This window comes from Phymastichus coffea, unplaced genomic scaffold (genome assembly GCF_024137745.1).
Source record: "Phymastichus coffea isolate CEN01 unplaced genomic scaffold, Cenicafe_Pcof_1.1 PCOF00003, whole genome shotgun sequence".
NCBI lineage: Eukaryota > Metazoa > Arthropoda > Insecta > Hymenoptera > Eulophidae > Phymastichus > Phymastichus coffea.
In genome coordinates, this window is record NW_026706814.1 from 12,644,610 (window position 1) to 12,657,212 (window position 12,603).

The 12,603-nt window shown below is 41.6% G+C and overlaps 1 protein-coding gene across 1 annotated transcript; it reads right to left on the reverse strand.

The window, feature by feature from the left end:
- Nucleotides 1–1,374: 1,374 nt before the first annotated feature.
- On the reverse strand, nucleotides 1,375–9,304 carry LOC131663934 (facilitated trehalose transporter Tret1-like). The gene is made up of 5 exons (XM_058934724.1): nucleotides 8,060–9,304; nucleotides 7,621–7,968; nucleotides 7,301–7,500; nucleotides 6,450–6,860; nucleotides 1,375–6,330 (listed from the first exon to the last, which is right to left on the reverse strand). The coding sequence occupies exons 2-5, from the start codon at nucleotides 7,644–7,646 to the stop codon at nucleotides 5,492–5,494; spliced, it is 1,476 nt and encodes a 491-aa protein (XP_058790707.1). The 5' UTR covers nucleotides 7,647–7,968; nucleotides 8,060–9,304; the 3' UTR covers nucleotides 1,375–5,491.
- Between the last annotated feature and the right edge of the window lie 3,299 nt (nucleotides 9,305–12,603).

A 12,603-nucleotide genomic window follows, 5' to 3' on the forward strand; every position in this document is an offset into this window, starting at 1 on the left:
TTAGAACTGCACACACTGTTAGGATTTAATGAAAGTTTTAATTCAAAATTTCCATGCCGAATTTGTTATATGAGTAAGGAACAGTGTAAAACTTGCGTCAAAGAAAATGAAAAAATATTACGTTGTACTCAAACACATTTATTAGATGTTCAACAAAAATCACATGGCGTCAGAAGCGAAAATATATTTTCTAGTATTCCTGGATTTGATCTATTCAAATGCGTATCATTTGACCCAATGCACGATCTACTTGAGGGACTATGCAGATATGAGTTAGCAGAGATATTGTATCGCCTTATATTTGTTGATAAGTTATTTACTTTTCGCTTACTACAGACAAGGTTGGAAAGCTATTCTAATCCTAACGCAACAAATGAAACACCTTCGTTAAATATTGATCACATTACAAAAAAAAAATGTTTAATAATGAGCGCTTCTGAGATGAAGTTTTTATTATTTAATCTCACATTCTTAATTGGTGATTTGGTCCCCAGCATAAATAAGTCTTGGAAGTTGTACTTGTCATTACGTAAGATAGTATTTTTAGTCTTTGCTCCAGTGCTAACAGAAAAAAGTATTTCGATATTGCAGCAAGAGATAACAAATCATCATATCTTATATCGCAAGACTTTAAAAAAACTATTAAAGCCAAAACACCATCATTTGCTGCACTACATCAGATACATTATATTGTTAGGATTACCACGACAATTGTCGTGTATGCGTTTTGAGGGTAGACATAGGCCATTAAAAAATATTGCTAGAGCAACCACTTCGAGAACTAATTCTCCGAAAACCTTAGCTATAAGAAATCAGTTGCAATTGAATTATGAATTTTTAGTTGGCCAGGGATTCCAAAAAGCAATTTATTGTGGCAAGCAGTTGTTCGTAAGCATAGAATTTTTAAGTAAATTTAATTTATTCAAAGATAAAGTGTCTGAAGACGTAAAACTTACTTACACTCCAGTTGCCTGGATTAAAGTAAATGGAATAACGTATAACGAAAATTCTGTGTTAGTGACGGGAATTCATGAAAATTTAGTACAAATAAGTAAAATTGTTTATACTTTGATTAAACAAGAGTCTAAAGATATTATGTTTGTAGGTCAAAATCTAAAAATTGTTAACTATTCGTCTCATTTATGTGCTTACGAAGTTCAAGAAACAAATGGTTTCATTTGCGTTTGCGAAAATAATTTGTTTTCAAACGCAATTTATAACTTGCAGAAAATGAGCGATGGAAAATTTTATGTATGCTATGACATGTAATTTTTGTTTGAGTTCAATAAAAATCATATTTTATATTAGTCTTTTATTAAAAAAATTAAATTATTATAGACAATCTCCCCAATTATTTCGCCATGCATTTTAATTATTAAAATCTATTTGTTCCAGTAAAATTTGGCTAATAATAATACTACAATCGTTTTTGGTATTTAATTTACTGTTTTATTCAAACTGATGGCAGCTATTATTCATTCGAGTCTAAAACAAAATCATATTTGTCCATATCTCTTAGTGGAAATTTTTCATATCTGTGTCTATAAATATTTCCCGCCAACTGTTTGAAAAGCAAGCTTCCTACTACTCAGATAGGTGGCTAATGAAATACTCGCAAGTACACAGGTTATGTTTCGATTATTATATAAGAAAGTTTTGGGACCCTACAGGCAAGCGAAAATGGCGTCTTGGCGTTATGATTGTTGCGAGCGATGTGATATGTTATGAAATGCGTTAATATAAGTTGTAGATTAGGTTAAAGTAAGCATCTCCGATTCCGCCACAAAAAACTCATCACTCAAAAAAAAAAATTAGCGAATAAAAAATTCTAAGATTCTAAAAATAAACATTTCAAATACACATTCGTTCATATCATTCATAAAGAGTATAAAAAAACTTGAAAAAACAAATTTTTAATGGCAATTTCGTTTATTATGTTCGTTTAATTAACATTAGTACAATGATTCAGCATCTGACTTCGTATTAAAATAAGTACTAGGAATTTTTCTTTGACCAGATCTATCGATTGTTTTTACCCCGAACTAAGAGTTATTTTGATTGGGTTCATGGGACAACTTAACAGCGCACAGTCTGTCAAATCAATATACCGGGTGCTCTTGAAAGAACCAACGATTCCTTTGTTACCGTATTTCAACGGACTGATGTCTGTTGAATCAACCAATATACGTTTTCAGTGTATTAGATGTTCTGCTGCTAATCCACTTGTTCTCGCTGCACGCGCGTACGAGGCGGCCTACGTTCGTTCGATAATCCGGCCGTTTTCGCCAAGTGGACTCGTAAAGCGTAAAAGTGCTTTCTCTCTTGCGAGCGGCACGCAGCTCCTGTTAGCTGACATTAACATAGGGACGTTAACTTGCAGCCATAAACCAGTAACCCAAGGCTCTCTCTCTCTCTCTCTCACACTCGTGGTTGCACTGACTCGCTTTTGCACACGTTCCGTCTAAAGAATATATGCCTCACTTTCGTGATACGCGTCACACGCGTTATGTGCCTCTATTAGTAGCTCTTTAACGCACCCGAACTAATGTACCGAACACTTTGTGGCGCACCTAAACCTTATTAGCTTTATGCTGTCGACAAACCTACTGCTTGTACGAGACTGTTGCCCCATTAGTCTTATCGGATCCAGAAAGTATCGTTTAGATAAATTTCTACTGGTTTTCTTAAATGCCTTTTCTTTTATCTCCTTTCTATTCAATACAAATAATCGCATTCATCCATAAGAGATTACAAATTGAATCCACAGGGGATATAATATAATAGTATGATTATTAATTATAGGAGTATGATAAATACGATGAATGATCGAAAGTTAGTTAAATGTTTACTTGTTTAGATTTTAGCCATTGTGAGTTGAAAATGAAATAAACCAATCCGTTGATCGATGATTAACTGTTATTTTGTCCTTCGGTTGCTATTGTGAAAGGAATTATGTCGCGAAGGGTGAAACAATTATGACAATATTTTATGATCTAGCAGTAGGTATTTTTGCAGTAACGATCGAAAGTTTTAAAATAGTGACGTCTTATTGTAATTAAATTGTCTTTTCCGTTACCAACCGCACAAGAATACTTTCCAAGACTCCGAGTATTGATTATTATAGAATAAAAAAATGCCGATCAAAAGATTCCGTTCACGTTTGAACGGATGGCACTTCAATAACTTGCTATAAGATTTGTAGCTCGGATAAGAAAGGATATGGCTTACTTTTGATTTATATGTTACGTGTTTATAACCGTCAAACTACAGGTGAAATAAAAAATTGTCATCCGAGTAACAAACGCATTCAACAATGACTGGAGTAAGGTAGATGTTTGAATCAATGTTTGCCGTGACATCGTCATAGCGCGGAGAAAAATATTCAAACGACTCGTTGGTAATATGATTGTAAATGAATATTTATGTTAGGCATATGCTAAGCATGAATACAGAAGTAGACGAAACGATGAGAGCAAGAGCAGAGGGAGCGAGGAAAGTAGGAAAAGAACATGGCTGCGCAGCACATAAATAAACCAATCCAGCGCGAGTTCACGAAATTGCTTCAATATATTTGGAAGCTGGGTGTAGTAGCCGCGACGGCACGGTGCGTGTCCCCTTGCAAAGTCCTAGGCGCGGAGCGAGCGAAGGAGGATGAAAAAGCTCGATCCCTGAATAATTTCGAGCAGCGAGGGCTATCAGCGAGGAAAACAGGCTGCCGGCGCGACAAAGGGGCGGGAGATCGCAGGCTTACGGGTACATTCGCGTACGGCCCAAGTGTCCGATAAAACTTATCGTGCTCCTCCGCATAGCGACGGGCGCGCTCTCGTGACGAAGCGATCGAAAGCTCAGCGAGCGACGAGTCGCGTCGCGCACTTTCCCTTTCTCTCTGGCGCCATACGTATCGGCAATTTAACGATGTCAGCTTGAAAGCTCGCTAGGCGCCGTTTTCTGCCCGCGTACCTATAGCCAGGAGGAAAGCTCTGTCGATGAAAGTTACAGCACCCTCGGTTTCTCTCTCTCTCTCTTTCTCTCTCGTGGCTGTGCTGCTACCCGGACTAAATCGCTCGTCGTAACAGTATTACCTACGTATTTTACATTCCGCAGATGCGTTTTACGAGCTAACTCCTCCCTCTGTCCAGCTCGCGCCGCCACCGCCCAGATTAAATTTTAATCGAGAGAAAGCGAGGGAGCAAGAGCAAAGGTGGCTTCGATTCGCCAGACCAACGGATTCCTTTCAAATTTACATGTTATCAAAGCCAATTTCTCACTTTTTTTGCTGGAGCCCAAGTCCGCTCGAATGACCACTGTAAATGTCACCATTTCGATGTTTGCAACTTGAGATTTAATCTATAGAATTCTCTTTTCAATCTACTATTCAAAGAAGAAACGTATTATACAGTTTACGATGTTTACCACGCAGGAGATGTAAAAAGTTATCAAGGGAAATTAAAATTTGAAGCAGTGAAAAGTAAAGTGAAGAACTGTTATCATCCGTGCGTAAAGTCATCCTTAACTTGCACGTGAGAACTGAGCGCGGATGCAGCACTATTAAGCGAGTCTCTCGCAGGAGGAGGAGGGGGTGGCCATTATGACTTTCAATAATGCGTTAATAGTGGAAGCGTAAATCTTCCAGGCGTATAAATTCTACAGACTCTCTCACGTAGTTCCAAGTTGCGAAATGCGCTGATAAACGGGCGGGAACTCTTCTTTTAAAGTACAAGCGGCTGTACCGAGGACATAATCAGGACGATGGCTGAGAACTACTTTCAAATTCTCATTTGTTTATCGAAAATGTGCGATCAGGAAAGAACGGAACTCGGGGAAACTTTTGACGCGAGCTAACGAATTTATCGCGCTAATGACGGGAGAAAATGCATAAATTTGAAACACAATATTGGAAACATAATAAGCTCGGGCGGGCGCGAGTGGCCGGGCAGAAAGGGTTGATGAAAAGCAAAGAGTGCGTAGAGGGTAATGCAGTGGGCGGCCGCCGACGCAGCTGATGGAATTAGCCGAGCTGTCGGCACCGGCGCTGCTTTATAAAATAATTCGAGGTTTGAGTGAGTACTGGTCGGCTATTAAAAGCCCAACGCCGAACACAGCAGACAATGTGCAAAAGCCTCGGCAGGCGTGTTTCATATCGATGCTGCCACTCTCGGCTCCGCGTTATCTTCGTTCCCTTATACGCGCCAGCTTCGACTGTTTTTCACTGCCTAAAGTCGGCTAGAGCCATTGGTCTACGGCCCGTTCATACTCCCTCATAATAGTTCGATATCATTCCGGATAAGTCAATGTTTGTTAAGTCTCAAGTGAAGCCTCTTGTGCGATGCATGAACTGATGTACGGACTTCTGGGTCCCGAGTAATGCTTTCGAGAATAATGGTAGCAGTGACATTAAAAAACTAGTTGGTTGTATTTATTTAAATACAACGCATTTCTCTTCGCTAATCTTATCACAAATAATAAGTTTTCATACTTGAATGGTTTACTATCAAAGAGACGTATCCTTGGTAGTTGTTTTATTGTAGTGGTCTTCGATTTCTTGCAACGTTTTACCTTCAGTCTCCGGAAGAAGAAAGTAAAATGTAACGCAAGAAACAAAGCAGAAAATACCAAAAATGACGAAAGTTCCCGACAAACTGACAGCTTCTTCTAGATACAAATACGTTTTGCTTATAGTAGCGCCGCCAATCGCGTGTATAAATAGACCGATTCCTGTACCAACGTTTCGAAACTTTGTAGGAAACAATTCAGCATTGTACATAAAGATGGCTTTGTCGACACCGGCTGACGTCAAGAACGTTGAAAATATCACTAGAACGGTCGCGCTCCAATTAATGGTGTACGCGTAATCGGCATAACTACTTTGTGTTTTCAAAAACAACAGCCCGGCTATTGTGAAATATAACAAGCCTGCTCCAATCAAAGAAACGAACGTCAATTTTCTTTTCCCGGTGCGGTGAACAGACAGAATGCAAAGTATGGCCCCGGTGATGCGCATCACGTCGAAGAGCGATGCCGCTAAATGGCTATCTATAGGCGCATCGATAATTCTGAATATAACCATGCAATATGTTATAATTGCGCTGAATCCAGTGCAAGAGTGCAAGACGAACATGCAGCCAACTGTAGCGAGAGGTCGATAAAATGTTCTGTGGACGTACGGCTTCAGAGCTGTTCTGTAAGAATCTCTCGGTCGACTCGATGAGTTCTCATCTGGCATTTTATAAGTTTCCTTCAACGAGTTGAATTCCTCGGAAACGTTATCCGCTGTGGTCCAGCCACGTAGCCACGACAGGGCTTTCTCTGCTTCGTCCAATTTTCCTTTGCCTACGGAAAATATTTGTCAGGCAATCAACTGTACACACGTTCGTACGTACTCGTACAAGCACATTGAGACTTTCGTTAATTTGTTAAAACTACGCTTGGCAGCCGATTACAAAGCTTACTTGCGAGCCAGTGTGGGCTTTCGGGAATCATGAACATCGCGAAGAATCCGAGAGTTGGAGTAACGAGATCTATCAAGATGATTGTTCTCCAGTGAAGCCAGTTGCTGTAAAGAATCGTTAGAAATGCGCCGACGATTACGGATAGATTTGTAGAAGCCACCAACGCACTTCTCAAATGTGGTTGAGCTGTCTCGACGATGTACGTAGTTCCGGGTCCTATTGTTGCTGGCGCAGCTAACCCAGCGATAGCTTGCCCGCTCAGGAGCATGGTAGAATTATTCGCGCAATAAAATATGCCGCAAGAAGTAATAAACATGACCGTCGTCAGAAGCAAACACCGACGGGGTCCTAGATATTGAGCTATTAGTCCCATCAATATGGAGCCCACTGGCACCATGAAGCATAGACTGCCTATAAAGTATTACACATCAAATTAACTTACGTTGCCGTTACTTTTTCCACACACATTATTAGAAAAAACACATTATTGCTGACGTGGTTTTGTTTTCGAAATACGATTCCACCGACTATAAAAGCCGAAAAATAAGTATAAGAAAAGAATAATGCATTGAATTTGTGAGACTTGCAAATGACCGTTTCCCACGACTTCTGAATGCTCGGCCAAACGTCGGGCACTATGGTCACACGCGTGAACAATTCGTTTGACAACCGAAAGCTCAAATATTTGAAAAGATTCAAAGGATTGCCGGTATTCAGCAGAAACTATTTGTAATGTCGTTACTCATACCAAGTCTTGTAACGACGGTACTTTCGATGCATTTTCAATACTCAAATTATCAGTTGTTCAATGTTACGGAATACTATACAACTCAGTTACGTGTAGTACTAACCAAACCATGTTAGTTCACCCAGTGAAATTTCAATTTCCGCATTCTCCTTGTGAAGTTCTGCTACGAGAATCGTTGTAATTCCGAAAAACGATCCAAAAGTAAATTTTATAAGATTCGTTGCAAGAGCGGCCGAACACTGTGACGCAGATGATCTTAGTGTATGACCAGAGATTGCAGAATTACCTCCATTTACATAATCTCTGAAATAAAAATTTGCCGATGCCATAAAATCAAGTAGGGGAAGAGATCAAGTGAATATTATATATCTGGAATATTTTTAAATCAAATATTGTATAAGTGACTGTTATTGTAAAACTTACTTAATTGATTCGCCTGGGGTCTTCATATCAGGTTACAAATTGTAGTTAATTTTATAACCTGTTGATCTTCGTTTATTGTATTCTACTGAATTTCAATAACTTCTTCGTGACTTCTACGAACATACTTTGAGCGATATAAGTCGTTTTACTGAACTCTTCATCCGGAAAGAATGTTGCATGTAACATCAATAAATATTGCAATGCAACGGCAATAAATATGCACTTTGTTAAGCGTCTTGACAAGATAATCTTCCCTCGCAACGACCAAGAACCGATGAATAATTACGAATCAAATTAATTGTTTACAATCCGTGAATATTAAATTATAAGAATGACTGTAACATTGACCTGGAATATTAATAATCTTTGAGAAACAGAATCAAAACATTTGAAACATAAATAATCGACGAGTAAATGAATCGATAATTCTTTCACTCACCTGTTCAATGAAGATTAAGGAAAGAGACGGATAGATTGTTGAATCAAACAACGCAAAGGCAAAAATAAAATGAAATTCCTAATCGATGTACCAAAAGAAATCGACCTCAGTTATAGTGCTTTTCCATTTGAAAACTATTGAGGCTCTACTATATCGGAATGAAATACACACTGTTTGACGTATTCAATATTACACATTGACACGACTAGCAAACGGTTTTGTCGAATCATACATCGCATGCACAAACTGCTTACTATGCTATTCCAACCAGGACTAACAAGAGCGCCAGATTATTATCTTTCAACAACGTCTGTCAAGGTCGCCACTGAAAACTCTTATAAAAAATGATGAGTATAGTAAAAAAGCGAGTATATTATGTAATTAGTATACATAACCAGTCAAGTGTATATTCGCTGACGTATGTGTTGTTAGAGTTACGACTAATTTATACACTGACAGAAATTACTTTATAAAATTTACTATAATTGTAAAAAAATTACTATGAACTTTGATAAAGCGAGGACACATTTCTATATTGCAATAATTTTTAGTATAGGCTTCATAAAATTTTATTATGTAGTTATAGTAAATTTTACTGCGATCCAAAAGAAGATGAAAAACATGATATAAAATCCAATTTAACACACTTCTTACTATATATCCTATCACTTGTTAAACGTAAATTTTTATGTTTTCGCAGTTAGTTACTGACCAACTATTTCATTACCCTGATGTATGTGTATGATGCTGCTCGCCTAACTCTAATCTTGCAGTTTTGTTTCGCTTGCATGACCACGTACTTTCCGCTAAATAAAGTAATATCTGGTACGAGTATATACCAAGTGCTCGTAATGTCAGCTGCTTACAACTTATTAGTAATCATACAAAATCAGTGTACAGTTCTTTAAAACGCTATCTATCTTAAAAAATGGAACTACCGATGGCGTTGACTCCGGACCGAGTAATTGTTACAATGTGTTATGGTAAAATTCACTACAAGCTCCAATAATATTTGTTGTAAAAATAATAATTATTGTTATTTAGTTAGTTTTTGTTAGAGTCATAACAATTTTTATACATCGCATTAACAATTTTGACTTATACTATCTATATAATAAATATTAACAGCATCAAAGTTTACTCATTCCTAGCAATTGATATTGTAGCCTTATAATATTTTGTGATGGATCTTATAGATGATACATCTGTCGTAATTATTATTATATCTGTAATAACTTTTATCACGAGCGAAGTATATATTTACTTTATAACATTCTATATGAAATTTTTCTACAATTTTAGTTATAAAGTCATTTGTCTCAGTATATGTTATACATATCCAGTTCGTTAACGCAATTTGGAGTTATCACCGTGTCCATATTAACTGTAATTTAAACTTTTTAGAGATAGCCATTCACAATAGTATAGGAAAAACGGTATGATGACATTGCAAACAGAAATATAAGTTCTCATTCACTATTATTTAAGAAAATTGACGAAGAAAAGAATGTCGTTTGCTTGTGATTAACAAGAAGTGAGTTAAAATTCAATAAGAATCAGGATAGAGCGATATTGTCAACGAGAAATTCACATGTAATTTCGATCGAAATTTCCGACAAAATGATAGGACCAAAGCGAAAGCTCGGCTTGGCGATATTATCCACATATAGCACATATCACTTTAGTTGCTCAGTTGGAAGCAGCTACGTGCATTCCATTTGTCATCGATCATCCATGCTGGCGCATGTTTCAATAACACATCATCTGTAAAATCTGATCTGCAATGCAGTGTGTACGTGCGCGCGAATATCAAAATCCTCGTGGCACATTGTAATATTTATGGGACGCGTATATAGGCGCGCACTGAGGGACGGGCGAAAGCTTGGAAGAGCGCAGTAGTGAATGCTCAGGGCGCGCGTTCGCCCAAGTTTTGAATGGCTTTCATGTGCTTGACGTGGCGTAATACATACAAGCGTACGTCGCGCTCGCTCGCGCGCGATCTCTGCGCGTTATTCGACAATAACTAACTGCAGCATCGCGCGTACGCGCGTTGCATTCGCCAGTGCTCCAGCTGCTATCTCGCTCGCGACGGGATGATGCAGCTTCGGCCGACTCGCGATGCAGGCGCGCGCGCGCGCTTCCCCACCCCCGCCTGCTCGTCTCTCTAGTCGCGCGAGAACGCGCCGCTACGCTGATATCCCAACGATTCTCACTGTAAAAACGACTCGCGCGGTGCGTGCGCCACTTGGATTTCTCGGCGAGCCTTCTCAACGGAGCCTGGCAAATGGACAGCGCCCGAGGGGACGCTTCCTTCTTCTGCTTCTTTTTCCGCTTTAGCTATAAGGATTTCTGGATTTCTATGCCCGATGCGTCTCGGGGTTTTGCTTTCTCCCTCTCTGTAGCCATATCGCTCGGTGCCCATGTTTCAAACGCGTTCATATATTTATGGGACGAAGCTGCTGTGGGGGCAAACAGAGGCAATAACCTCATTTCAGAGAAATATACCGGATTTCTCGTCGATTTTGCCGCTTTCGACGAGCCGACGCCTTCGCCTCCACTCCACGCCGCCTAATAGCTACACCGAATAAATTGCACTCTGCCGCGCGGCTATGAACTTTATTGGTGAAAAGCGACGAAAAGCTCGCCGACGCTCTTTTGTTTTCGGCTGGATTTGCGACGATAGATTGCTTTCGTTCGAGGCATCACAAATCATTCGACGTCGCGTATGTTTCGCAGTTGTCCGGAAGGATTCTGACGTACAAACGTGCAAACGTGCAGCCGTAAATCCAATGGCACAGCCAAGTCAGTAATTGTCCGAGCGGGAGGGGGGGGGGGGGGGGACGAGGAGGAGTGTTTGAAGACAGTGCGATAAATTGACGCGACAGCTTTCCCGCGACGTTTCTTCGCTGCACGTGACCTTCGCTTTTGCGCAGCTAAATCAAGATCAAACATCGGCTCGCAACGCTAAACAACGCGACGTTGTTGCAGAGGAAATCTTGGCTGTTTCTCTCTGATCAGCCGGCGCGGGCAATTATTATTGGCATTATTGTCGAGATTTACGCGGAGCGAGGGCTGCACTCCTGCAGGCGGCCATGATTCTCGCTAATTGGCCATGAGGCTACTCGGCTGCTGGCTGGCCGCTCGCGTAAATTGCCGTGACGCTGATTTGTGTCTTTGTATACGATAATTGATTGCGCTCTAAATAAAGCTTCCGCAGTTTTATCTTACTTAGGCCGGGGTTTAGCGTGCGGCGCGTTACGGCGAATGCTTTTTGAAGGCACGTCGAACGCGGCGAAATTGAAAGGGTGGCGCGGCCGATTGCCCGGGCGAACTAAATAATCGAAGAGCGCGCCCGCTGAATATGCGAAATTCTTATTGGAATAATGGAACAGGCGAGTCTGAGAGAGAAGGCGGAGAGCATCAATATTGACAAAGAATTTAATTTGAGATGGAGAGCAGGGGCGCAAGAGCGAGGCATGTAGGACAAGATTATTGACCAAATATTGGGCAGAGCCTCGAAATGAAAGACGGCCGAGCGAGAAATATGCGCGGCGAAAGGAAAACAGAGAGGCCGAGGTGGCGGAGGTCGGGAGATTAGCATTACGACGAGGTCGGCAACGAGATCGTCACGGAAGAAACGCGCCCGCGGGGGCGTCTACTGGCCTAACCGTATAATCGACAGGCCAAACAGAAGGGTGCCAACTTGCGGTCGCTCGCTCGGCATATATACCTGCGGCAACAGCCGCGAGAGGTTACGCGTCCAACTCCTCGGCAATGAGAAGCAAGGCCCGCGACCTGCGTACCGCGGGGCTGCTGGATCAGCACAGCCGCGGCCGGCTCTCTCCGACGACGCGTGCCCCGCATTCGTTACGCTTGCACGTACGGCGCCGAGCACACTTGGCCAAGTCGCGGAGGAAGCTAATCCGCGGGTCGCGCCCAGGGAGGGCCAAAGCTCTCTTTGGAACTCGCGCTCGTCCCACGGCTTTGCCGAAGATCTCCCAAGTTCTTTTTGAAATAATTTGTGTACGGCGCGGAAAGTTGCGGCCCGGCTAAGCGCTATACCGTATTCCAGGCCGCGCGGAGATTAGACCCTTGCGCTGCGCGTGACGGCGCGCGTGTAGCTAATGAAAATGCGGGAAAAAAGAGCGGACTTTCGACGGGAGAGTGCGAGGAAAGAGAGCAGGCCCACTCGAGCGATACGCGTTCCCAGCGCTAAAAAGTTGCCGACCGCGAGAGAGGGACTCTGGACGTTCGCGCGCGCATAATCCCGTGGTGCACATCCGAATTATCTCTCGCTTGGTCCCTCCGTGTCGGGAGGTCGGGAGAGGAGCGGCCGCAGACGCATAGCCGGGAGTTAGCTACTTGCCGCTACTGGCGCTGATCTAGCCGACTAGTTATCTCGTTTGCCGGATAATTAAGCGGCGACCAGGCGTGCGGGAGGCCGGCTGAGCAAGCGTGCTCTCGAGCCGTCGGCACTCGTAAGACAATGCACTCGTAACCAGCTGCCGCTCGCTCCCTCTACCTCTGCCTTGCTATGCCGATTT